This window comes from Salmo salar, chromosome 03, assembly GCF_965601325.2.
Source record: "Salmo salar chromosome 03, fSalSal1, whole genome shotgun sequence".
NCBI lineage: Eukaryota > Metazoa > Chordata > Actinopteri > Salmoniformes > Salmonidae > Salmo > Salmo salar.
This window is the reverse complement of record NC_138293.1, coordinates 70,619,531-70,644,302: the sequence shown is the minus strand read 5'-3', so window position 1 is coordinate 70,644,302 and position 24,772 is coordinate 70,619,531. Positions and strand designations below refer to the sequence as shown.

The window sequence follows — 24,772 nt, the reverse complement described above, 5'->3', positions numbered from 1 at the left end:
TATGCTGCGTAGACATTGGGTGCCTTGCACTAGATGCATTATAAAGTAAAATGAGGAAAGCACTAGATTCTTGGCATGTAGACTAGTCTGATGTTTCATGTGAAGGCCTTCACCTAGCAAAACATCAGTCTGTAGACTACAGGGCAATCCATCACCAACCAACTGGAAGGACTGCCATTATTTATTTGCCAAGACTTAACTATCAAACACCAGAAAACATATGGCTCTAATATCTCAATACAAAAGCATGGTTTTATTTCTAATGGGAGGGAAGCATACTGCTTTTAGAATTGTTTTACAATGTTCTGCCCTTGGACAATTGGATAAGGCAGAGATAAGAGATACGTTGGGTGGATACTGAATAATATATAGTAAAATGACTACATTGTCCTCAAATGAGAGTTTGTGTCCAACGCTCAAGGTCACTTCTGTTGGAACCTTGCTATCCAGCTTTCTCTCGTATGTCACGAGTCTTGGAGATATGACAATGTGAGACAACTTGCGCAGATACATGTTGAAACATATAACCACTGGTTGCAGCCCCTCCGCCTTGCCCTCAAGACGGCTCACATCCATGACACACCCCTTGTTCTTAACAGACCATCTCCTCTGCCTGCCTGCCTACAGTGCAGTGAGAGGAACTGTTCCATTGGTTACTTGGTTCTTCCACCCCTGTGGGGAGCCAGCTGTTACTCCTGTACACTGATCTGTTCTCCTGGTTTCAACCATCACATTCTTGGCCATCTTCCATATCTCTTCAGATTTCACCTCAACTCCTGACCATCATCCCTCCTAGCACATAAGCTTTCTTATTGGAATGTATTTCTGATCAATGACAAAGTAAAAAAAACTAAATAAACTGGCCATGTTAACCCATATACACATAGGATAAGAAGGCTAGTCAGAGTTTGGTCTCAGCGCAGTCAGAATCTCTGCCATCATGGTTAATGCGGTGACGGTAGCTCTTTAGAGTCACTTAAAATGAGTCGACAAACCATTTGAGGAGAGAACGGACTCTACTGCAGATCCATTCAAAAACTTTCCACTGAAAAACAACTTTGCACACACAAAAATAAGTATTTGTCCAGGTGTTATGACATGAGCCCATGGCTGGAACAAAGCAGTGTGAGGGGGAGCGGGAAAAAACAGCAGGGTCAATGAGTGACCTGAGGAAGAAGAAACTGATGTATATCTGACATCAGAGGCATGGAAGCCCTGGCAGAATCGCACACATGCCCAGAGTAACACTGTTTCAAATACAACTGTGTGAGTGCTACAAGCCTTTAAAAGCACTGTGGCCTAAAATACATAATTTATAGAATTCAGTTTATCATAGCAAACTAGCATTCATTTAGCATGTTTAGTTTAGGCTCAAGGAGAAAATCTTCAACCTAAACACCAACAAACACCTAAATGTTCAACCCATGGCTTTTCATCCAGAGGCATTCAGTACTGTTATCTGGTCAAGGTGAGAGGGCCATCTAGTGGACATACAAGATAACTACAGTTAGTCAAAGATGGCTTAACATTTCATTCTATTCAACACATTTAGGATACAGCAATCAATTATGTGTAGTGCATAAAGTGAATAAAGACAACAGCAGTGAGGAAAGTTTAATTACGAGACGCCTTTATTGTACTTTTTGGAATCCAGTGACAGACGCGAGACAGAGTCCCGCCCTTCCCTTCTCACTCGTAGCCAGAGGAAGGCCTAAGGGGGAACGTTCCGTTATCTCACTTGTATTCTTAAATTAAACAGAGATATAATAGAAAGACACACCCAGGTGCATTTCCACAGACCAAACGACATGCATTCAAGGGACTTAGAAACCACAGCGACTCCGGTCACACAGCTCCATCTCAAAGGAAACAAAACGACAAAACAAACTCACTTAAAAAGTCAGCAAACTCTCCCTGTGGTCCACGATCAGTCTGCTAATCAAACCCTGTCCACCTTAAATCACTTTCAGGAGAAAACAACAAGGCAAAAAGACATACAGTCCAGCTATTCATACCAGGATTGCCTGCTTAAATATGTAAGTGGTTTTTTATTTTTATTATAATTTGTGTTTTTTTTAATTGATGGTGTATTTTAATTATGGAATACATTTGTCTCACTAAAAATCAGCTCATCTAGGTAAAACTAGGCCCCTCTCCACTGGCTTGTCTCCCTGCTATAGAATCTAGGTAAAATATATAAGTTCCAGTCGAGGGTGTCAGTGGGCCGTTGGTCCTCACAGAACAGGAGTGGTTCAGTTCAGTCCTCCTCACTGCCGCTGGCCGAACCCGCCTGGAACAGAAGGCCGAAGAAAAAACACTTAATCCTTCAACCCAATACAACATAGCTTGTTGATCACCAGCCTAGTCTACTGTAGACGTTTAAGAAAACATTTCTAAAAACAAATGTAAGTGTTAAAGACAATTCAAAAAAAATACTGCTGCTCTGAGTTACATAAGTTAGTGTTGCTAGACAGCCCTCTGTGCAAAGAGCTTAGAAGAGGTCAACTTCAGTCAGGACAGTAGACAGCTTCGAAAGGAAGCTTAAATTGACAGTTAAGTAGTGTCTCAATGCATGTGTCTTACCTCCTCCTGTTCCTCCTCGCTGTCGTCGTCGCTCACTACAGGTTTGGCCCGGGAGCCACGGCCCCTCCGGCGCTGGCCCTTCCCTCTGCCCTCCTTCTCCTTCCTCCCCAGCTTAATCTTCACCTTCACCGAACGAGCTGAAAGAGAGGGAGAGAGAAAGAAGCATGGACACAAATCCATGAGTATACAATTCCTCAAAAGTACAACAAATTATTAAATAGTTTAAAGGGGCAATCCCTGATTGCAACATCTATTTCTGGACTTTTAAATTAATGATTTACACCCATTGATTCTTGAAGGATATAAGTTATAAATGCCTCATGAGCGGAGTTAAATTGTCACATTCCACCAGAACCCAAAATATAATCTTGTTTTACTCCTTTGTAAACAATGTAATTGTAAACAAACACTGTACAGCCTCAAAACATGGTTAAAACTATAATTATGGATTCATAGCTCAGTCTATGAATTTGAGAGTGGTTTCAACAGCCCCAGTCAGCTATTTACCAGACACTGGTGGGGGGAGGGTGGGTTTGTCAGCTTGCCATTTTAACAGTGGACTATGACACTAAGTGCATATGTAAATACCGTAACACTCACATTCAGACTCAGAGCCTTCGTCCACCTCCTCCTCTTCTTCCTCACTGTCCTCTCCCTCACTCTCCTCCTCCTTCTCCTTTTCAATCTTCTGCCTGACGCTGGTGAAGACTGACTGCAGTACGATGGAGTCCTCATAGATCTGGGGGGTGAGAGACGCCACAGAGAAATATAGAAGATGTCAGCAGCAGGGTAACAGGCTACTGTGACATTTCTTCAGAGTATGAGAGGTTTCATTCAATTCCCCATAAAAAGGTTGTGACAGGTCTCCTCGGATCTGTAATACATTGGGCTGAAACAGGCCCTCCATATCCCAGCACCCACACAGCGTTGTCTTATCATGCCCAACAACGGTCTGCCCTCCCCTCACTCCCTGTTGCCGGACACTCACCAGAGAGCCCTCCAAGTTGAAGGTCTGAGCGTTACTACACAGCAGCATCACATCCTTCTCCAGGTCATTCAGGCTGCGGTACTTATGGCTGCGGATCCTCTCCTGGAGGGGAACAGAGGAGAGGACAGAATAGTCATCAGACCAGTAGAACACAACACAGGACAGAGAAGATCAGGACTAGACAGCTAGATGTCACTTGTCAGTCCCCTAACCTCCCAGAAGGACTGTTTTACTGAATGCGATTCCCATGATGTCTAATATTAAGGAAGTCTCGAGGTACTGCTCGCCTGAGGTAGAGTACCTTATGATAAGCTGTAGACCACACTATCTACCAAGAGAGTTCTCATCTATATTATTCATAGCCGTCTATTTACCACCACAGACCGATGCTGGCACTAAGACCGCACTCAACCAACTCTATAAGGCCATAAGCAAACAAGAAAATGCTCATCCAGAAGCGGCGCTTCTAGTATCCGGGGACTTAAATGCAGGCAAACTTAAATCAGTTTTACCAGCATGTCACATGTGCAACCAGAGAAAAAAAAACAATTGTAGACCACCTTTACTCCACACACAGAGATTCATATAAAGCTCTCCCATGCCTTCCATTTGGCAAATCTGACCATAATTCTATCTTCCTGATTCCTGCTTACAAGCTAAAACTAAAGCAGGAAGTACCAGTGACTCACTCAATACGCAAGTGGTCAGATGACGCGGATGCTACGCTACAGGACTGTTTGCTAGCACAGAGTGGAATATGTTCCGGGATTCATCCAATGGCATTGAGGAGTACACCACCTCATTCTTCGGCTTCATCATTAAGTGCGTCGACGACATCCCCCCCCCCAGTGACCGTACGTACTGATCCCAACCAGAAGCAATGGATTACAGGCAACATCCGCATCGAACTAAAGGCTAGAGCTGCCGCTTTCAAGGAGCGGGACACTAATCCGGACGCTTATAAGAAATCCTGCTATGCCCTCAGACGAACCACCAAACAGGCAAAGAGTCAATACAGGATTAAGATTGAATCCTACTACACCGGCTCTGATGCTCGTCGGATGTGGCAGGGTTTGAAAACTATTATGGACTACAAAGGGAAACCCAGACACGAGATGCCCAGTGACACGAGCCTACCAGACGAGCTAAATGCCTTTTATGCCTGCTTCGAGGAAAGCAACACTGAAGCATGCACGAGAGCACCAGCTGTTCTGGATGACTGTGTGATAACGCTCTCGGTAGCTGATGTGAATAAGACCTTTAAACAGGTCAACATCCACAAAGCCGCCGGGCCAGACGGATTACCAGGATGTGTACTCAAAGCATGCACGGACCAACTGTCAAGTGACTTCACTGACATTTTCAACCTCTCCCTGTAATACATACATGTTTCAAGCAGACCACCATAGTCCCTGTGCCCAAGGAAGCGAAGGTAATCTGCCTAAATGATTACCGCCCCATAGCACTCACGTCGGTAGCAATGAAGTGCTACACACCTGAAAAAAAGGAACATCTATGTGAGAATGCTGTTCATTGACTACAGCTCAGTGTTCAACACCTTAGTGCCCACGAAGCTCATCACTATGCTAAGGACCCTGGGACTAAACACCTCCCTCTGCAACTGGATCCTGGAGTTCCTGGCGGGCCGCCTCCAGGTGGTAAGGGTAGGCAACAATACGTCTGCCACACTAATCCTCAACACTGGGACCCCTCAGGGGTGTGTACTTAGTTCCCTCCTGTACTCCCCATTCACCCACGACTCAAACACCATAATTAAGTTTGCTGACGACAACAGTGGTAGGTCTGATCAACAACGATGAGACAGCCTATAGAGAAGAAGTCAGAACTGGCAGTGTGGTGCCAGGACAACAACCTCTCCCTCACCGTGAGCAAGAGAAAGGAGCTGATCGTGGACTACAGGAAAAGGCGGGCCGAACAGGCCCCCATTAACATCAGGCTGTAGTGGAGAGGGTCGAGAGTTTCAAGTTCCTTGGTGTCCACGTCACCAACGAACTATCATGGTCCAAACACACCAAGACAGTCATGAAGAGGGCACGACAAAACCTATTCCCCCTCAGGAGACTGAAAAGATTTGGCATGGGTCCCCAGATCCTCAAAAGGTTCTACAGCTGCACCATCGAGAGCATCCTGACCGGTTGCATCACCGCCTGGTATGGCTACTGCTCGGCATCTGACCCTAAGGCGCTACAGAGGGTAGTGTGTACGGCCCAGTACATCAGTGGGCCAAGCTTCCTGCCATAAAGGACCTATATAATAGGCAATGTCAGAGGAAAGCCCATAAAATTGTCAGAGACAACAGTCACCCAAGTCATAGACTGTTTTCTCTGCTACCACACGGCAAGCGGTACCGGAGCGCCAAGTCTAGGATCACAAGACTCCTTAACAGCTTCTACCCCCAAGCCATAAGACTGCTGAATAATTCATCAAATGGCCACCGGATTATTTACATTGACCCCCCCCCCCATTTGTTTTGTACACTGCTGCTACTCACTGTTTATTATCTATGCATAGTCACTTCACCCCTACCTACATGTACAAATTACCTCAACTAACCTGTACCCCTGCACACTGACTCGGTACCAGCGCCCCCTGTATATAGCCTCATTGTTGTTATTTTATTGTTATATTTATTACTTTAGTTTATTTTGTAAATATTTTCTTAACTCTTCTTGAACTGCACTGTTGGTTAAGGGCTTGTAAGTAAGCATTTCATGGTAAGGTCTACACTTGTTATATTCGGTGCATGTGACAAATAAAGTTTGATTTAGTCTTATAACCGATACATTAAAGGGTTAGCGCCATACCTTAATCTTCCTGAAGTCGACAGGCTTGCGGATGAGCTCGTAGTACTCAGGCAGCTCCTTGCGGGAGGGCAGCTGGATGAAGACTTCACTCAGCTGGCGCCCATTGCTGCTGTGAAATAGGAGAACAGGGAAACTCCGGGATTAGTCCAACTCAACATGCTCTGACCATTACATGACAAAGTAGGTTGTGTTTGTGTATGATGTCATGTGCTGACCTTCACTGAGTTGTCATCCAGACATAGGAGCCCACCAACTCACCCGTCCTTGTACTTGATGACAGTGTCGACCACCTTCTTCATCTTCTTGGTGAGAGATGGGGGGTTAGGGGACAGTTTTTCAGCCGGAGGGCGCCCGCGTTTCTTGGCCTTCTTGACCTCCTCGTCCTTGTCACGGCTGCGACCACCGCCACCACCGCTGGAGCTGGGCGTGGCCGGGCCGGGCATGTCGTCACGGTCTCGCTTGCGCTTCCGGGTCGTCTTCTTGTGACGCACCTCCTCCTCGAGGTCCTCCAGATTACCGTCCTCTATGGCCTGTTGGAGGGGGAACCACACATCAGCATTGCAGGTCATAGATCTCAGTTATAGGACTTTCAATTATTAGCTAAAATCTTTTTCAACTACAACAGTTGGATAGCTGACCTTGAGCCACTGCTTCTCTGTGAGTGAGTCGCTGTAGTCCACCTCCTTGCGCTGGCGAGAGCCGCGACCAAACATCTTCTCCTCCTCCTCCTCACAGGTGAGCCTCTCCACCTCAGCATCATCCTTTAGGATCCAGGTGGGCAGCTCGTCATCCTCCATCAGACGGGGCTTTCTCTTGGGGTTGCGGGCGTCCTCACGGCGCCGGTCCAGGTCCATACGCTGGAGGGGAGAGGGGGAGGTACAGCGTAAGAAAAGAGGAAAAAAAACAGTTGAAGAATGGTAGATTTCCATCTTAAGTCTATGCATAGATGTCATTTTATCAGACTTGAGGTTGTGTCAAAGCCTCCAACAGGGCAGTCTTCAGTCTAGAGATTGACAGTGAAGCCTCCAGTTGCCTCAAGCAAGACTCAGACTACATTGCTGTAAATCTTGAAGAATTATGGGACTGACCATGAACTGGTCAAACTCCTCCTCGCTCCTGGCAATCATCTGGTTGACGGTTTCATCATCAGGCACCTCGTCCTCCTCCTGTAGACAATAGAAAGGGTGAGCACAGGGCTGTTAGTGGTGCCTCAGTCTCTGAACTAGAATTCTTATCAGTTATGTTAGTATCATATAAAGTGCATTGTAACATGTAGCACGTGATGTATTGGAGTGAATATCCTACAATAGGTGTGATGCATACGTCTACCAGGAAACCACTGCTCCTACTAACTGTATAGATAGTAGCCATCCTAGCTGGAAGTCTGTTCTATGTTATTGAAAAAGAGCTTCATTAAATAAATAAAAAGTTACATTTTTTTAAAGAAAGCAGGAAGAGGAGAAGATGGGAAACCAAACCTAAAAAAAGGAACAGCCCCTAAATCCAGAAGGCAGAGAGAAAGAAGTAAAGAAAGGTTAAATGGTAGGGAGGCGTGTGGGTGGTTGGGTAGTGTGGTGGACGGTCATGATCACACCCACCAACGCCCCCCCAGCGCGCCAGCCCCCCGGGGCCCCGACCTCGTCCTGTTCCTCATGCTCCAGGATGGCCTGCAGGAAGGCACGGCGCTCGTGACTCGACGACTTCTGGTCGAACATGCCGGCCTGGATGACCTTCTGGTCCACGTTCAGCTTGTACTTGGCCGCCGCCAGGATCTTCTCCTCCACACTTTGAACGGTGCAGAGACGCAACACACGCACCTCGTTCCGCTGCCCGATACGGTGGGCTCTGTCCTGGGCCTGCAGGTCCTGTACAGGGGAGGGAGAGAGAAAGAGAGGGATGAGTGATCAGAGTTAGGGGGAGGGCAGGACATGGGAGTTGGCTATGTTACCTCAATAGCCACTAATCCTAGCTGTTTTCTAAATATATATCAATAACTCCAGTGAGATTCCTAGATCATAACACTACAGAAGAGGGTAATGAGCTGAACCTGATGTGGGTTCCAGTCGGAGTCAAAGATGACCACGGTGTCAGCAGACTGAAGGTTGAGGCCCAGCCCGCCGGCCCTGGTGCTGAGCAGGAACACAAAGTACTGAGAGGCGGGGTCATTGAAGGTCTTCAAAAGCATCCCACGATCCTCAGCCTTAGTGGTTCCTATGGACAAAGACCAATGGTGTTAGTTACCAGTTTCCACAGGACAACAGCGGGAGGGATTTGCAAATAACATGAGCTCGTGAACATACATCAGCCTCCCCACATCACAATGTTGAGCCATTGTGTTATAGTAAACTGCATACTGTAAGTACAAAACAAATCCTACACATAGTTCTGTATTTCTCATAGTACAAAATACTTCTGGAGTTTGTCTTGAATTCATTTTCCCAGCACCAGACTTAATAACTTTCCTATCCCGCCTCTCACCGTCCAGACGCAGGTACTTAAAGTTGCGCCAGCCAAAGTAGTCCTCCATGATGGTCATGGTGGAAGTCATCTGACAGAAGAGCAGGACCTTGTGGTCGGTGACCCTCAGCTTGGGCAGGATACGGTCTAGCAGCTCAAACTTCCCAGCGGCGCGGTACAGGTCAGGTCTGGAGGGAGCAGGGGACGAGAACAGGGGTGGATGAGGGAACGCGCCACACACAGTAAGATCAACCACAAGACCATGAAGCATCAACATGCAACGTCAGCAGATGCTTTGCTTACCCAGACACTACGCCTCCAGTGAATCCCAAATGCTCAGAAAAGGACTCCTGTGAACAGACGAGTCACAGCTATTCGGTTAAAATGAGAAGCTTTAACCACAACCTTACACTTCAGTCAACATCTCTTCTCAATTCATGGAAGAGTTGAGGTAGGCCCTTGCACTGTACCTCGATCTGCTGGAACATGTAGGGATGGTTACAGATCTTCCTCAGCTGCATGATGGTGTTCATCAGGGTCTTGGTGCCTCCTTTACCCTGAAACACAACACTCTGCAGTTAGTCATCCTGTAGTAACCATCTAAACAGCCTAGTATAACTGACCCCCAGTCAGTTGTTAGGGGGTGTATGGAGAGCAGTGAGGGGGTTCTCTACTCCTCCTTACCTTCTTGTCTTTCTCAGAGCCGTCGGTGAGCAGCACACCCTTAGCCTGCATGTGTCTGTACAGCACTCTCTGCAGGGCTGACATGTCACACTTGATCACATACTCCACCTGGGGAACACACACACACACACACACACACACACACACACACACACACACACACACACACACACACACACACACACACACACACACACACACACACACACACACACACACACACACACACACACACACACACAGGGAGAGAACAGATTAAAACATTGCATTGATTGGACTGATATGAGTTTAAAGTACCGAAATAATCAATTGATTGATTGATCTTTATTGTCCTCGGAGACTGAAAGCCAAGTGATTGACAGGAGTCAGACCTTCTCAGGCAGCTGGGACTCCACTTCCTTTTTCAGTCTGCGCAGCAGGAAGGGGCGGAGCACTTTGTGCAAACGACGGATAATCAGGATGGTCTCTTCCTCGTTCAGATCCACCTAGGGTCGAGAGAAAGGGGGGTAAGAGTCCAGCCATGATGACCCCATTGTCTCCAAAACACCCCTCTCCAAAGCCCTGACTAACTCACCTTCTCTCCGGTCATGGCGAAGGGGGCGTTGAACCACTGCTCGAAGGTTGTGCAGGACTTGAAGATGGTCGGCAGCAGGAAGTTGAGCAGGGCCCAGAGCTCCGGCAGCTTGTTCTGCAGCGGGGTGCCGGTCAGCAGCAGACGCCGCGGGGCCAGGTAGTGAGTGTTCAGAACCACAGTCAGCTTACAGTGGTGGTTTTTCATACGGTGGCCCTCGTCCACTATCATGTACTTCCATCGCAGCTGAGAGGGAAAGAGTACAGTGGCGTGAGAAGTTGAAATGGAAGTTTCCATAGGTTTACCTGTCTGACTAGGGCCATTTCTAAGGCGGTGTACAAGGCGGTGCACAGGGTGATTTGAAGAGGTGGGTCCCTACCTTAGCCAGCACTTGCTTGTCTTTGATGATGTACTCGTAGGTGGTGAGCAGTACGTTGAACTTGCCGCTGCGCAGGATGGGGAGGAAAGCCCGGCGAGCTTGTGGGGAGCCCTGGACAGAGACGTAGTAGAACACACATCAACTTTACATCTACAGAACATTATAATCAAAGGATATTCACATGTACATGCGGACCACCTACTACGCAATTGTCAAACTTCACCCTGGAAGAAGCATTGAAAGGGGCTACTCACTTTGTAAGAGACTTTCACCACAGTTGGAGCCCACTTATCAAACTCATACACCCAGTTGGACAGAGTTCTGAAAACAAAGACAGAGGATAAATTGATAAACATGTACTTGCTCTGTCCACCTCAAGGTCGCACTGACATAACACAAGGCAAAAATATCTATGACCGTGGAAAATACCCATAACAGCCCTTCTGGGCTTGTATCCGTATAAGTACAGGCGAACATCTCGATTGAAACAACAGAAATACTGCATCAGTCCCGGTCCATAAACGAACAGAGAAGCGACTAGAGGAAAGGAGAGGCAGAGGGACTCACGAGAGGGGCACGATGATGAGGAAGGGGCCGTTAATGCGCTTGTGCTCCATGAGGTAGGTGATGAGGCCGATGGTCTGGATGGTCTTGCCCAGACCCATCTCATCAGCCAGGATCCCATTCAGGTTGTTATTGTACAGAGACACCAGCCACTCCAAGCCCTTGATCTACGAGGAGAGAGGGACACAAACCAGTCATTCTACTGTCTCACATGGTCATCAGGTACGCATGGCTTTGGTCATGTGTCATCTCTTCTTTTTTGACCTCGTTACTTCTTGTAAGCATTGTGAAAGGTAATGAAACACTACAGCGTGCATTGTGTATGGGAAATCATGTTACGGTGACGTGGGTAGACTGTGTACCTGGTAATGTTTGAGCTGCCCGTTGACCAGCAGTGTGGACTGTTTGTCCACCGTCTCAGTGACGGCGTGGGCCACAGCGTAGTAAGACTGCAGGCCTCGGGCGAACGCCGCCTCCGCACTGTTATACTCATCATCCACATCCTGCTTGGCTCCCTCGATGATGTAGCGGGCGTCGACCTCGGACACGTCCTCTGTGTCGGGGTTTGGGATTTTCTTTTTCTCCTCAGTTGGAGCCTGGGAGGGCTGGGGTTCCTCCTCTTCCTCCTGAGGGGTGCGGAGCAAGAGGATGGACTCAGATACAGATGCCACACAGCCTGGCTCAAATCGTCTCAGCCAAGGTCAAGTCAAAAGACATGTTATCGAATCGGAATAAAATATTCTTTATGGAAACTAGAACACGGCATGTCCCATGAACTGGTCAGGATTAAGATGAATCTGCAAAAGATCTCTGTTCCAGTAAAGATATTTACAGCACAATATGTTTTGATTTACATTAATATAAGCTTTATAGTACACAATGCAGAGAAAGGGTTACATTAGTTTGGGCTTGGCAATGGCCTAGTTTCTGATAGCCCAAGGCAAGAGTGGTACGCCTCTGAACAGACTCCACACGCAAGGTCTCATCCACGGCGGTCGCCTTCCATTTATTTAAAGGTGACTTGAGGTTTACGATATACATATATTAAAGGAGAGAGCATTGCGGTCTCTGTAAGGTACATACCTCCTCTTCCTCTGAGCCACTGTCCTCGCTGTCTGAACGAGGAGCCACTTCATACCTGCAGGAGAAAAGTTCAAATGATTAGTTGTGATGCCTGATGTCATTGTTTTGAGATGTACTTATGGCTAAGCAACAGTGTGAAAGGCATTTAGAATTGTACAATGTTGATCCTTTCCAAAGGAAAATGGTATTTCATATTTCTCAGGCTCTCGTGTCGTCATTATTCCCACAGTCTGGGTAAACAAGCGTGTCTCCTAGCTAGCTGTGTTTAACTGACCCAGGGTTCATCTCCAGCCAGGTGTCCAGCTGGCCAGCCCGGGGCGCGTCCAGCCCCGTCAGGATCTTCCCACTGTCTACATGGATCACCTTCACAGGCAGGTCACTCATCTGACTGGTCTCATCCAGAGGCTGAGAGTGGAAGAGGGAGTGAGTGAGAAATTGACTGGAAACTGTGTGATATATTACCTGTCAATATGATCATTTCATGGTAAATTAAACAAGTATTCCTGTGGCCTTGTGAAAAACAGGGAGCCTGGAAACAATGCTACTTTTCGGTTCCTTATTAACACATCATGAGGCAAATGGCCTATTACCAGACATGAAAAGGGCCTATTACCAGACATGAAAATGGCCTATTACCAGACATGAAAATGGCCTATTACCATTTACATTGTAGTCATTTAGCAGACGCTCTTATCCAGAGCGACATTCACAGTAGTGAATACATACATTTCATTCTTTTTTTCTCTCCATACCGGCCCCCCGTGGGAATCGAACCCAGAACCCTGGCGTTGCAAACACCATGCTCTACCAACTGAGCCACAGGGAAGGCCAGACATTATCAGACATGAAAAGGGCCTATTACCAGACATGAAAATGGCCTATTAGTTAAAATGTTGAGTGATGGGGCTTACATTCGTTCATTATATTGTTCTTCATGAACTGATGGCAGAGAAGATGACTTTGTAAAAAAATTTTGGGGGGAAATTGTCTGGATTTTATCGGACCAAATATTTCACTGGGATCTGAAACTCACCTCTCCGTCGGGTCCCAGGGCAGGAGGCTGGCCCTCCCCACTCTCTGGCTTCTAGGGAACATGAACATCAGTTTCTCATATTGCAATGACAGGCTCAACAACGGAAACACAGGGGGCTGCATATCGCAGTAAAACACAAGGTAACACAATACAACAAATGGAACTTCAGAAAGATGCACTTTCAACATTTGTCCTTGGCCTCATTCCTCACCTTCTTCTTCTTCTTCTTCTTCTTCTTCTTCTTGTCCTTTAAGGCCTGATCAGCCTTGTGGGCTCTGACCAGATCGGTGAGGTTGGCCACGTACTCGTCTGTCTGCTGCAGCAGGTAGGCCAGACGCTTGTCTTTCTTCTGGTCAATGAGCTTACGGTAGCCCTCCTCATCTTCAGCCTAGGGAAGGACACACACATTGACGACAGGTGTTAGAGGCACTGGGTGTGAGAGTAGATCTATGGCTATTTAATAGTGTGTGTAAATGAGCACGCAGCTGTGTGGTCACTCACCATCAGCCTCCTCATTCTCTCCTTCTCAATGCGCTCGTTCTCCTTCTTCTGCTCGCGCTCAGTGTTGGCGTGGTACGTGGCCACAGCCTTGGTGGCCTTCTGGAGCTTGGCTGTGATGGAGCGGTGGTACTCCTTGAAGTCTTTAGCATGCTGCAGGATGCTGTTAAGGTATTCCTATACAAAAACCTCAGAATATTAGTGTCTATACAACACAACGCACTGGAGGTCTTACAAGAATGTGAGGATCACCTGACATCTAGGTTGTGAACTTTAGTCCCGACCCCTCTGTGTACCTGCCGTCTCTGTCCCGACCCCTCTGTGTACCTGGCGTTTCTGTCCCGACCCCTCTGTGTACCTGGCGTTTCTGTCCCGACCCCTCTGTGTACCTGGCGTTTCTGTCCCGACCCCTCTGTGTACCTGGCGTTTCTGTCCCGACCCCTCTGTGTACCTGGCGTTTCTGTCCCGACCCCTCTGTGTACCTGGTGTTTCTGTCCCGACCCCTCTGTGTACCTGGTGTTTCTGGCGTCGTTTGCGCTCCTGTTCAATCTTCTGTTGCTTCTCCAGTTTCTCTGTGATGCGGGCCTCGCGGAGGGACTGCCTCTTGCTGCGCTTGTAGGCCTTAGCGTTGAGGGCCGTTTCCAGGGCCGTGTCACGACGCATGCACACCACTACCTCCTGACGCAGCTGTCTCTGGAAATTTAGCAGCCTCAGGGCCTTGAGCTCGATGTTGGCTTTGGTGCGCAGGTCTCCGGCCAGAGACCCTGGTAGATGCTCCAGCTCCTGTATACGGTGGGTGATACGAGCCTGCAGCCTGTACTCTCTCTCCTGGAGGATCTCCACTGGGTCCAGGCCACGGGGCTTCTGGATGGGCGTGATGCGGTTCTGTTTCTGGTGCAGCACCATGGGTGGAGGCTGGGGGGGCTGCCCAGGGGACTGGGTCTGGGGGGGCATGACCGGGGAGGCAGCAGGGGGCACGGAGGGAGGAGCAGGGGAGGGTCTGCCAGTGGGCTGAGGGGGAATCAGCTTCTGGGGAGCACTGGATGGAGCAGCAGCATTCACCATGGGCCCTAGAACATATGGCATTGAAAGAGTTATTAGTTCTACCATCCCACAGTGTTTTGGTGCAATGATTATCTGTTCAATATGTGTGTATTACTTGTTTAATTTTTATTTAACTAGGCAAGTCAGTTAAGAACAAATTCTTATTTACAATGACGGCCTACCCTTGTGATAGGTCTGGTGAAATTATCAGTACAGGAAAGAGAAGAACATGGAATAAAAACACTACAGACTAGTGCCCTCTCACACACAGGTAAATCACTGCCCAGGTGTCAAGAGGAGGCTCACCTTCAGGCCATTGTTTAGGGGGTCCATTGGTGGGCTGGCCCTGCATACCAGGGGGAACACCTGAGGGTCCTGGAGGAGGCATGTTTGGGCCTACCATTCCTGCAAGATGACGAGATGACATTAGATATGATCAGACACTACCTGGCCATTCACACTCACAGACATCCCCTAATGAAGTCTAGTTAACGTAGAAAATGGTGCCTGAACTGAGAACATGTGTTCAAGTTTCACCACCAGGTGTCCCTGTTCAGCATTCAAACTCAATGACAGACTGTAGCATAACCTTGTACATTTCCCCCCCCCCTCACCATGAGGTCTGTTGTAGTTTGCTGGTGGCTGTCCAGGCCCCGCCCCAGGCCCAGAGGAAGGGGGCATGTTGGGCATCCCTGGCTGCTGCTGCATCCCTGGCATGGGCCTCTTGCCCTGCACAGCCATCTGCAGGTGGTCTGGCAGGGGCTGGCTGCGAGCCAGCATCTTGTAGGCCATGATCTGGGCCCTGAGCTGGTGTAGCTGGTTTTGGTTGAAGGGGGTGGGTCCACCAGGCCCAACCCCGCCTGGCCCAGAACCACCACTCGGACCTGGGACCCCAACGCGGTTCTGCTGGCCCATGGACTGAGGGTCACCACCCTCCATAGGAACACCTGGGCCAGAGGGCATCATGGGGCCGGGGGGAGGGCCGTTGGCTGGCACAGGGCTGGGAGAGTGCTCAGAACCCCCCAGTGGAGAGGGGTAGCCTGGGGAGGAGAGACAACAGCACAGGGGAGAAAAGTCATCTTCCCTGGGAATGGTAGGGCATGAAATGGTGGCGAAATGGATGCTAACAGACCAGAAGAAATGTTAACCAAATCCAGACTGGTATTATGATTATGAGCTGGACTGGCGATACAAACACTTTACAAATCAGTCTCTAACAGACATGCACACATTACAGCTGAGCCCCGCCCTCTGTACGTATTACCTCAATACCCCCGCACATTGACTCTGTACCGGTATCCACTGTATATAGCCCCGCTATTGTTATTTACTGCTGCTCTTTATTATTTGTTAATCTTATCTCTTACTTTTATTTTATATAAAGGTATTTTCTTGAAACGGCCTTGTTGGTTAAGGGCTTGTAAGTAAGCATTTCACTGTAAGGACTACACCTGTTGTATTCGGCGCATGTGACGAATACAATTTGATTTGTCACCAGTCAAACACTTTACAAATCAGTGTCTAACAGACATGGACACATTACAGCTGAGCCCCGCCCTCTGTCACACCAGTCAATACAGGATAGAAGAGTCAACAGAAAAACATAATCTCCTGTGTTACAGTATTTCAACAGCCCCTCTGTCTCCCTGTCCTTCTCTCCTTGGTGACTGAGTAGTTTTGTAGCAGACAGCTGCCACCGGCATTGTCTGAAAGGGGAAGCCTCATGCCCCGCCCCTCCACTGAGCGTCTGCTGCTCACGCTACCCAACAAAACGACAGAAGTGAAAGAGGAGAAACTAGCTGGTTGAGTTCACAGTACAAGTGCACACAAGTCTACACGAGTTAGCGTTCACAGTTCCTCTTTTCGGGAAATTGTCTTTAAAGACAATTGTGCTTAAGTCTAAAATCATAATCACCATATTTAGAAAATATGGAAAGCTAATAAGTTAACCTTTTGTGTAAAGCTCCTTCAAAAACAGAGTCAATGTTTCCTCTATCCAATCTAATCAGTACCCCATGGTATGGTACCTTGGGAATGTTGGTCCATGGGGCTAGGAGGGGGTCCCATTCCAATGTGGCCTCCACCTGCTCTCATGCCCATGCTCTTCATCGGTCCATAGCGAGGGTCATCAGACATGCCCTTCTCATGCATTCCTTCCATAGGCTGGGAGAAGACAACACACATGAATACATTGACATAAGCATGTCCTACTTAGAGAGCATATACATTTCTTATGTACAGTAAAGGAAGAATAGATTAATGCAAAAAAAGTATCATAAAATGGTACCGCAGACCATAGCAGACATTTGACATACATTACAGTTATGGATATGCCCATTTTCTGTCTTACTTTGTGCATCTGATGCATATTCTCCTGAGGATATCCTGAGGGCCCCTGTTGTGTGTGGGAGTGTCCAGAGGCTGGGGGACCTGGGCTGGGTCCCATCATGCTATGAGCAGAGCCCGGGGAAGAGCTGGGGCCCATCATGGCTCCTGGAGAAGGCCCCGGTCCTGGGGAGGGGCCCGGCCGAGGCGTCCCTCCCATGGGGGGGTCCGGGGTGGACATCTCTCAGCTGAGTCCGAGAATGTGACAGCACCAAGCTCCACTCTGCAGAGGACAAATAACAGATGATACTGAGCAAATTGTTGTTGACAATTTCGCAATATTTGTTTGCGTTAGTTGGTTGTACCTGCACCAAATCTCCAGTGGTTTTCCTTCATAGCTTGTTTTCCATTATCTTTTTTAAATAGGGAGGCTTTTTTTTTGCAATTTTATTTCCATGACTGATCAAAAAACATGACTTGTCCCTCTGCAGCAGACATATGGTATTATAATTGAATTTTAAGGCACGTATGAATATCCTGCTTAATATAATATTTGTGTAATTATCACAAATCAACTGCATTATACTTAAATACTTCAACGTTAACCAGTAAAATGGCTCTTTGGCTAGCTCTTGCTACAGCATTTATCAATGAGCGTTAGGATTCTAGCTAACAATTGATGCATCCAAAATAGTTATTTTGCAAAGACGACAACCAAATATAATCTTAGCGACTTTTCAAGCAAGAATCAAAACATCATTGTAAGCGTATGAAAGCAGAGATTTACGTTATGTTGAATGGGCGCAGATGGCAACAGATTCTTACTGCAGCCAAGAGTCACGCGCATCTCTCTGTAACGCTAGTGTTTCATGTACTGTAAAAGGGTCTATAGAATCATGAGAAACACAATAAATATTGTATCTGCACCTAAGTATCGTGATGTCCATGGCAATTCCCAGCCCTAGTGCATACCAGATGATCTCTATGTACAGTGAGGGAAAAAAGTATTTGATACCCTGCTGATTTTGTACGTTTGCCCACTGACAAAGAAATGATCAGTCTATAATTTTAAATGGTAGGTTTATTTGAACAGTGAGAGACAGAACAACAACAAAATCCAGAAAAACACATGTCAAAAATGTTATAAAACGATTTGCATTTTACTGAGGGAAATAAGTATTTGACCCCTCTGCAAAACATGACTTAGTACTTGGTGGCAAAACCCTTGTTGGCAATCAGAGGTCAGACGTTTCTTGTAGTTGGCCACCAGGTTTGCACACATCTCAGGAGGGATTTTGTCCCACTCCTCTTTGCAGATCTTCTCCAAGTCATTAAGGTTTCGAGGCTGACGTTTAGCAACTCGAACCTTCAGCTCCCTCCACAGATTTTCTATGGGATTAAGGTCTGGAGACTGGCTAGGCCACTCCAGGACCTTAATGTGCTTCTTCTTGAGCCACTCCTTTGTTGCCTTGGCTGTGTGTTTTGGTTAATTGTCATGCTGGAATACCCATCCACGACCTATTTTCAATGCCCTGGCTGAGGGAAGGAGGTTCTCACCCAAGATTTTACAGTACATGGCCCCATCCATCGTCCCTTTGATGAGGTGAAGTTGTCCTGTCCCCTTAGCAGAAAAACACTCCCAAAGCATAATGTTTCCACCTCAATGTTTGATGGTGGGGATGGTGTTCTTGGGGTCATAGGCAGCATTCCTCCTCCTCCAAACGCGGCAAGTTGAGTTGGTGCCAAAGAGCTCCATTTTGGTCTCATCTGACCACAACACTTTCACCAATTGTCCTCTGAATCATTCAGATGTTCATTGGCAAACTTCAGACGGGCATGTATGTGTGCTTTCTTGAGCAGGGGGACCTTGCGGGCGCTGCAGGATTGCAGTCCTTCACGGCGTAGTGCGTTACCAATTGTTTTCTTGGTGACTATGGTCCCAGCTGCCTTGAGATCATTGACAAGATCCTCCCGTGTAGTTCTGGGCTGATTCCTCACCATTCTCATGATCATTGCAACTCCACGAGGTGAGATCTTGCATGGAGCCCCAGGCCGAGGGATATTGACAGTTCTTTTCTTCCATTTGCGAATAATCGCACCAACTGTTGTCACCTTCTCACCAAGCTGCTTGGCGATGGTCTTGTAGCCCATTCCAGCCTTGTGTAGGTCTACAATCTTGTCCCTGACATCCTTGGAGAGCTCTTTGGTCTTGGCCATGGTGGAGAGTTTGGAATCTGATTGATTGATTGCTTCTGTGGACAGGTGTCTTTTATACAGGTAACAAACTGAGATTAGACTGTGCTCCTAATCTCAGCTCGTTACCTGTATAAAAGACACCTGGGAGCCAGAAATCTTTCTGATTGAGAGGGGGTCAAATACTTATTTCCCTCATTAAAATGCTAATCAATTTATAACATTTTTGACATGTGTTTTTCTGGATTTTTTTGTTGTTGTTCTGTCTCTCACTGTTCAAATAAACCTACCATTAAAATTATAGACTGATCATTTCTTTGTCAGTGGGCAAACGTACAAAATCAGCAGGGGATGAAATACTTTCCCCCCCTCACTAGCCATCATCCACACATGGACTTTGTGTTCTCTGAGCTTTGGGTTCTCGGATGTGCCCAAATGACCCAAAATACACCAGTTGGTCTGAATAACAAGATCCAATTCTCAAGATAGACTTTTTGTAGTCATTTGAGTATGTTTTGTGTTAACATGCACGGCTGGCACAAATATACACAAGTAGGATTAGAAAATGAGACACTAGACTGGTAGAACCTGAAAGCACAGCTCACACATCTCCCGAGTTAGTTTATTTGAAAGCCAGTTTCTGCTTCAGTCAAAAGGTGGCTCATTTTGTCAAGATATTAGCCCAAGCATTCTCAACTTAAGACAAATGTGTGAGCGTAGGCAACAACACATCCGCCACACTGCCTCAACATGGGCCCCCCCCCAGGGGTGCGGGCTTAGTCCCCCCCCATACTCCCTGTTCAGCCACGACTGCATGGCCGCGCACAACTCCATTAAAGAATGAATATGGTCCACACACACCAACACAGTCCCGAAGAAGGCACGACAATGCCTCTTCCCCCACAGGAGGCTGAAAAGATTTGGCAAGGGCCCTCAGATCCTCAAAAAGTTATACTGCTGCACCATTGAGAGCATCTTGACTGGCTGCATCATCGCTTGGCATCCAAATGCAAGGCACTACAAAGGGTAGTGCGTAAGGCACAGTACATCACAGGGGCCGACATCCCTGAATTCCATGACCTCTATACCAGGCAGGGTCAGAGGAAGGCCCTAGAAATTGTCAGACTCCAGCCACCCAAGTCATAGACTGTTCTTTCTGCTACTGCACGGGAAGCGGTACAAACATGCCAAGTCTGGAACCAACAGGACCCTTAACAGTTTCTACCCCCAAGCCATAAGACTGCTAAATAGTTAACCAAATAGCTACACAGACAGACAGTCTGCATTGACCCCCTTCAGCACTTTTATTTCACCTTTATTTAACCAGGTAGGCAAGTTGAGAACAAGTTCTCATTTTCAATTGCGACCTGGCCAAGATAAAACAAAGCAGTTCGACACATACAACAACACAGAGTTACACATGGAGTAAAACAAAACATACAGTCAATAATACAGTAGAAAATTAAGTCTATATACAATGTGAGCAAATGAGGTGAGATGAGGTAAAGGCAAAAAAGGCCATGGTGGCAAAGTAAATACAATATAGCAAGTACAACACTGGAATGGTAGATTTGTAGTGGAAGAAAGTGCAAAGTAGAAATAATGGGGTGCAAAGGAGCAAAATAAATAAATAAAGTAGGGGAAGCGGTAGTTGTTTGGGCTAAATTATAGATGGGCTATGTACAGGTGCAGTGATCTGTTCTGACAACTGGTGCTTAAAGCTAGTGAGGGAGATAAGTGTTTCCAGTTTCAGAGATTTTTGTAGTTCGTTCCAGTCATTGGCAGCACTTACTCCGACTCATCATATACGCTGCTGCTACTGCTTATTATTTATCCTGTTGCCTAGTCACTTTACCCCTACCTATTTGTACATAGCTATCTACCTCAATTCCCTCATACCCCTGCACATCGACTCGGTACGGGTACCCCGTGTATATAGCCATGTTATCGTTACTTTGGCTATTCCTCATTATTTTTATATTTTTCTCTACATTGTTGGGAAGTTAGTCGACATCTGTTCATTATGAAGCATTTGATTTGTTGAAAGACACCAATGTTCTGTTCATCTTCAGTTTGTACAGGCCTACCTAAAGACCTCTGGATGATTACATAAAGTGGCCCGCCTTTGATAATACAACCCATATCACAAATAAATTATAAATGGTATACTTTTATTAATAATTGCTTTCCTCAAATATAATAATTGCACATAGATAGTTGGACAGAAATATGCTCAAATTACTAAATCTTTTTTTTCAGTGTGGCGATTGACAGAATGAGGAGAGTTCTTGCTTGGAAACCTTACACTCAGACGAGGTGATTCCGATGATGCTGCCCAGCAGCAGCTACATTCATAAAAAGGACCCCCATACACTCCCGACAGAATAAACAACATAGAAGGTAAACAGCAACCATGATGTGTGGGTAAAGTTGTCGACATCATGACATTCATGTTAGTGAGACGAGTAACGTTATAGCTAACTATTTAAACGATTGAGAGTGGAATCTATTGTCGTTCCTCCTCACTAGATATTGTTATGTTAACAGTTATGTCCAAGGAGTGATGCATTCTCTTTGGTGAGACAGTAGTAGCTTGGTACTGTAAACCCTGCTACCGGCGACTTGACTTAAGCTAGCTAGCTTTAGTAAAACACGGATATTTAGCTAGCTAGTGGGACATAGTTGCCGGTTGCAGTTGGTAATCGTAGCAATTGAATTACGGTACTTAGCTAATTAATTAATTAAAGACTTCGTTAACGACTTGCTAAATATTTAGTTATAGAAGCTAACTAACCAACGTTATAAAAAAACAGTCAACGGATGCTAAGCTAATGTGGTGTACGGTGTAGTTAGCATAGCTTGACTTGGCTAGAAAACTAGCTATGTATAGTAACTCAGTTCCGTTTACAACACAGGTTAGAAACCATTCACTCATGTGATGACCTAACAAACATTTTCTACCTACATAATAAGTGTATAAAATGAAAACTAAAAAAACGAAGCAACACTGCCAGACAGTTGGCTAACGTTAGCTGGTATAGTCTCTACTAGCCGAACATGCTGTCGTAACAAAATGTATTGTGAGAATTGGGTTATTTTGCTGACTTGAGATGCAGCAGGAAAGTAAAAGTTAAATAATCATTTCAGTTGATTGATCCAACCTGCATCCCGTACCCCCGCTCTAGTTAGAGTTACATTTACAAAAAACACAATTCATTCATTTCACTCTGCCGCCAGTCTGCATTGCAGACAAGACTAATAAAGGTCGGTCTAGAGGCTAACGTTCCTTCCAACGATAAACAAAAGAAAGAAACTGAAATTACGTATTAATAATCTGAATAAGGATAACATCGACGAAGTCTTAAAAATACAACTTTTGCATCTGACTTACACTGAAATCACCTTTCGCCGATAGGTCCCTTCGATTTCCAACGCTAGCCAGAAACAAAGAGCGACCTAGCCTGTTAGCATTTTTTTCTCTCACTTCTCGTCTGATTGTATCGCCAAGGAACGGCCTTCACTACAGCAACCGTGATACAAGAGCGCCCGCCCTACACGTTCATCCCCCATGAACGACTGGAAAATCAACGCATGCCCAGTTTAGGCCCCATTGCAGAGAAGAATGCGGTCGACGTGGGGGATGGGTGTACAAGTTGTTATAGAACAGCGCTATTACATGTATTAAAATAAGATGAGGGATCCTTGTTTATAGTAGTCATTGACAGTAACAATGAAATCAATTGAGCTCCGTTTACATACATTTTTCTGCCTGAATAAAATGTGCAATGTCAAAAAAGCATTTGCCGATATCAACACTAACTTTTTATTTAACTAGGCAAGTCAGTTAAATAAAATAAAATTTCAGTTTCTTTCTTTTGTTTATCGTTGGATTTGAACCAGGGTGTCTGCAGTGACACCTCTAGCACTGAGATGTAGTGCCTTAGACCACTGCGCCACTCAGTCTCGCCACTCAGTAGATTCCGTAGTATTGGCCTGGGCCTTCAGTAAATTACTTGTGCGAGAATGATACTATAAAGACACAGAAGAGCCTTGTCTAGAATAACCCCTGAGCTGCAAAATAGAAAGTAAACATGATTTAGTCTAGGCCTATTCCACTATCTAAATATGTGTTATTTAATGGACACAATTTATTTTTATAACCACATGGGGCTACTGTAGTGATCATGTAACCTAATAAATCACACTTTTTCCAGTATTTGGGAGCACCGACTCTAGGCCTTATATTAGGCATTTTGACTGTTGTATTTGCGAATTCCAATCTGTATGTAGGCTTGTTATAGCCATTTGCATTGCACAACCCCATCACACAGAGGCTATATCCATATCAAATAACGAGACAAAACCAAATATTAAGTGTTGGCTATAACCTGTCTTGAGCGGAATAGCCAAGGGGTCCCAAATGGTCAAGACTATCTATAGCCTATTCTTACTGCCAGATCTGTTTTCCCTATCAGCCACTGCATGTGCTTCTTCAACTATTTTGTTTAAAATGTATTTAGAAGCTATATTTAGAGGCCTGTGAGCTAGGGTCTCTTTTTAAGGGAAGGCCTATAATAAAAACACAAATAGAATCCTACAATTATTCTGCAAGACACCAGTACCAAATGATAGCCTACATTGCAATGCCTACATGTTGATGGCCCATTGTTCTATTTGGATAGGCCTAAATTAAACACTGAATTATTAAAATGATAGGCAACTTGAGAATTTAGATACTTTTGAATACACACATGGATTTCAATAAACAAACATAAGACTGTTCTATTCTCTTTGATTTAGTTCCTATTGCAACTCAGACCATAAACAGAATGGATGACATACTGACTGACTGAACTGAATGAAGGATGAATTAAATGTTGGAATGAGTTGCACGCATCGTGCATGCTCTGTACTTTATTTGGCTAGTAGGCAAATAGGCCTACATTAGGGTATAATGACTATGGCTGCATGCCTCCAGAAAGGCATCTTCTGAGGCTGAGGGGTGCTTTTCCGAAGGCGCATAGTGCTGGGGTATTGCATGGAGATCACAAGCTCTTCAACTGGGCAGCAGTTTCACAATGGAGGGAATAGCCTACACGGAGACTACTTAAAAGACCACTGCAACAGAGTTATTGTAAAGTGTGGGAATAAGATCATGCTAGACTTAGCCTACGTTTAACCTCTCCCTTGCTCATTTTAAAAGCCATATGTTCATGACCCAATTCATATAAATCATGTCAAATTATTTTACATTTATGCTTTGGCAAGATTGAGTGATTAAATAAATGTCAAAATATAAAAAAATTAAATATTGAGTGGCAAAGGCTCCAGTGGTCATACATAATTCATAGATTCACCAAACATCTGTTTCATTATTCCTGGTATATACTACTGGTTATGATTACAGACAGAGAATGGGATGGTGCAGTACTAATTATTCATGTTGATAAGGTGCATGCATGGGGATGTCCACGTCACCCAGAGATATGCCCATGCTGTAGATTCACCTAGCTGACTGAAACTTCACTGTTGTAGGCATAATACA

The 24,772-nt window shown here is 45.9% G+C and overlaps 1 protein-coding gene across 3 annotated transcripts; it reads right to left on the bottom strand.

The window, feature by feature from the left end:
- Positions 1–1,608: 1,608 nt before the first annotated feature.
- On the bottom strand, positions 1,609–22,834 carry smarca4a (SWI/SNF related, matrix associated, actin dependent regulator of chromatin, subfamily a, member 4a). Of its 3 annotated transcripts, none has more exons than XM_045715171.2 (31): positions 22,619–22,834; positions 17,060–17,317; positions 16,737–16,872; positions 15,324–15,749; positions 15,016–15,114; positions 14,179–14,735; positions 13,669–13,842; positions 13,379–13,555; positions 13,168–13,218; positions 12,409–12,539; positions 12,135–12,189; positions 11,414–11,677; positions 11,055–11,218; positions 10,742–10,808; positions 10,488–10,598; positions 10,112–10,354; positions 9,909–10,022; positions 9,538–9,645; positions 9,324–9,410; positions 9,157–9,203; positions 8,875–9,041; positions 8,444–8,607; positions 7,995–8,261; positions 7,485–7,562; positions 7,035–7,253; positions 6,655–6,926; positions 6,397–6,505; positions 3,572–3,673; positions 3,184–3,322; positions 2,584–2,720; positions 1,609–2,290 (listed from the first exon to the last, which is right to left on the bottom strand). In XM_045715171.2, the coding sequence occupies exons 2-31, from the start codon at positions 17,273–17,275 to the stop codon at positions 2,258–2,260; spliced, it is 4,914 nt and encodes a 1,637-aa protein (XP_045571127.1). In that variant the 5' UTR covers positions 17,276–17,317; positions 22,619–22,834; the 3' UTR covers positions 1,609–2,257. The 3 variants fall into 3 exon arrangements, with proteins under 3 accessions (XP_045571127.1, XP_045571128.1, XP_045571129.1); XM_045715172.2 differs by having other exon boundaries at positions 6,397–6,502; XM_045715173.2 differs by having other exon boundaries at positions 6,397–6,502; positions 13,168–13,215.
- Positions 22,835–24,772: the final 1,938 nt, after the last annotated feature.

What these genes read in the sequence shown, in the direction of transcription:
- smarca4a (XM_045715171.2), bottom strand. Translation starts at nt 17,275, where the DNA reads ATGTCCACCCCGGACCCCCCCATGGGAGGGACGCCTCGGCCGGGCCCC. An exon ending in TGGTGAAAGTCTCTTACAAA is followed by an intron (nt 10,599 to 10,741) that starts GTGAGTAGCCCC and finishes GTCTCTGTCCAG; the next exon opens with GGCTCCCCACAAGCTCGCCG. An exon ending in AGTCCCAGCTGCCTGAGAAG is followed by an intron (nt 9,646 to 9,908) that starts GTCTGACTCCTG and finishes TGTGTTCCCCAG; the next exon opens with GTGGAGTATGTGATCAAGTG.